Source organism: Oncorhynchus masou, chromosome 13, assembly GCF_036934945.1.
Source record: "Oncorhynchus masou masou isolate Uvic2021 chromosome 13, UVic_Omas_1.1, whole genome shotgun sequence".
NCBI lineage: Eukaryota > Metazoa > Chordata > Actinopteri > Salmoniformes > Salmonidae > Oncorhynchus > Oncorhynchus masou.
This window is the reverse complement of record NC_088224.1, coordinates 92,888,589-92,891,088: the sequence shown is the minus strand read 5'-3', so window position 1 is coordinate 92,891,088 and position 2,500 is coordinate 92,888,589. Positions and strand designations below refer to the sequence as shown.

The window sequence follows — 2,500 nt, the reverse complement described above, 5'->3', positions numbered from 1 at the left end:
TTCAGGGGCAGAACGACAGATTTGTACCTTGTCAGCTCGGGGGTTTGAACTCGCAATCTTCCGGTTACTAGTCCAACGCTCTAACCATTAGGCTACCCTGCCGCCAAAACTACATTCAAGAAAAGTACAACAGATTACTTTTCAACATTGTCTGTTCCCAAGCATAATCACCACTTTAGAAAAATCTAATTGTTGGGCTTACCTCATGTCCCATTTCCTCACGGTGCTAACGTTAGCCACAGAGGTGAGTGCTAGCTTGCTACCAACCAGAATAATAAGCCAGCCAAGACGAACAAACAAACACACAAAAACAAACAAACTAATACAGATACAAGTACTGATGAGTTACAAACAGACTTTTCTAAACAAGTTAAATGTGTTATGTGTAGCTGACTTGGACCCCACGTGTACATTGAACAACACAGCAGCTTTTTCAGGCATGTTTTGGTTATTTCTGTATAACAAAAAAAATTGACGGCGAAGTTGGCTCTTTTACAATGGGGTGTCAATGGGAATTAATGTTTGTTTTCCCCCCATTTGTGGGCGTGGTCGAGGGGAATTCCTTCTTATGACATGAATACCGACTCAGGGTATCGTTTCAGTTCCATAGCAACAATATAATTACACATTTACCCTGCTGATGCTGCCAGGAAAACAGACTGATCTGGCCTGGCCATGTCTCGGTTTGGGTTCAGGAACACAGCCCGATATGGCCCTCGGTTTGGGTTCAGGAACATAGCCCGATCTGGCCTGGCCATGTCTCGGTTTGGGTTCAGGAACACAGCCCGATATGGCCCTCGGTTTGGGTTCAGGAACACAGCGCGATCTGGCCTGGCCGTGTCTCGGTTTGGGTTCAGGAACACAGCCCGATCTGGCCCTCGGCTTGGGTTCAGGAACACAGACTGGGATTTCAAATGACTACGGAGAATCAATCATGGGTGGAAGGACTTTGTATGCATGACACTACAGGGCCTATATGCTCCTCCAAGGAGAGGAGGACAGGAGGATAGGTAAGTGTGTGTGTGTGTGTGTGTGTGTGTGTGTGTGTGTGTGTGTGTGTGTGTGTGTGTGTGTGTGTGTGTGTGCGCGTGTGTGTGTGTGTTTAACTATTCCTCTGAAGTTCCTCTGAAGACATGTTGTTAGTCCCCACAAGGTCTTTGTCTGGGGGTTTAAGGGTTAAGGTTAGAATTAGTGTTAGAATGACTTTAAAGGGTTAGGAGCCAGGATTAGGTTTAAGAGCTAGGGTTAGGAGTCAGGATTAGGTTTAAGAGCTAGGGTTAGGTTTAAGAGCTAGGGTTAGGTTTAAGAGCTAGGGTTAGGAGCTAGGATTAGGTTTAAGAGCCAGGATTAGGTTTAAGAGCTAGGGTTAGGAGCCAGGATTAGGTTTAAGAGCTAGGGTTAGGTTTAAGAGCTAGGGTTAGGAGCTAGGATTAGGTTTAAGAGCCAGGATTAGGTTTAAGAGCTAGGGTTAGAAGCTAGAATTCGGTTTAAAGAGCTAGGATTAGGTTTAAGAGCTAGGGTTAGGTTTAAGAGCTAGGGTTAGGTTTAAGAGCTAGGGTTAGGTTTAAGAGCCATGATTAGGTTTAAGAGCCAGGATTAGGTTTAAGAGCTAGGGTTAGAAGCTAGAATTAGGTTTAAGAGCTAGGGTTAGGAGCTAGGATTAGGTTTAAGAGCTAGGGTTAGGAGCTAGGATTAGGTTTAAGAGCTAGGGTTAGCCAGGATTAGGTTTAAGAGAGGGTTAGGAGATAGGATTAGGTTTTAAGAGCTAGAATTAGGTTTAAGAGCTAGGATTAGGTTTAAGAGCTAGGGTTAGGTTTAAGAGCTAGGGTTAGGTTTAAGAGCCAGGATTAGGTTTAAGAGCTAGGGTTAGAAGCTAGAATTAGGTTTAAGAGCTAGGGTTAGGAGCCAGGATTAGGTTTAAGAGCTAGGGTTAGGAGCCAGGATTAGGTTTAAGAGCTAGGGTTAGGAGATAGGATTAGGTTTAAGGTTAGAGTAAGGGTACGAGTACGGAATAAGGTTAGGGAAAATAGGAGTTTGAATGGGACTGAATTGTGTCTCCCCACAAGGTTAGCCGTAAAATACTGTGCATGTGCGCATGTGTGTGTGTGTGTAGCACCTCACTATCATCCAAGGTTTAATCTGTGTCTGGGAAACCAGCCCGGTGACCCCTGGTATACACATGAAATATCAAACTAGTCTACATGATGCCACTTAGCTCTGCTGTATTGACAAACTCAGAACGACACTGCTCAAAAAAAAATAAAGGGAACACTAAAATAACACATCCTAGATCTGAATGAATGTGGACACATTGATTTCACAAAAGTGTGATTGACTCGAGAGTTACATTGTGTTGTTTAAGTGATCCCTTTATTTATTTTTTTGAGCTGTGTATGTTAATAAAATATAAATGTTGTACCTGGATGCAGCAAAGAAGCTTGTGACTTGATAACCAAAGCTGGCATAGTATGCATGCTCCATGACAGCCATCAGCTGAATA

The 2,500-nt window shown here is 43.6% G+C and overlaps 1 protein-coding gene across 1 annotated transcript in view; it reads right to left on the bottom strand.

The window, feature by feature from the left end:
- Positions 1-2,500, bottom strand: part of LOC135553232 (1,4-alpha-glucan-branching enzyme-like) — a 124,238-nt gene that overhangs the window by 4,318 nt on the left and 117,420 nt on the right. The window contains exon 6 of the mRNA XM_064985406.1: positions 2,420-2,500. This exon is cut by the window's right edge and continues 10 nt beyond it. Within this exon, the coding sequence (XP_064841478.1) occupies positions 2,420-2,500 (81 nt within the window). The remainder of the gene's footprint in view (positions 1-2,419) is intronic.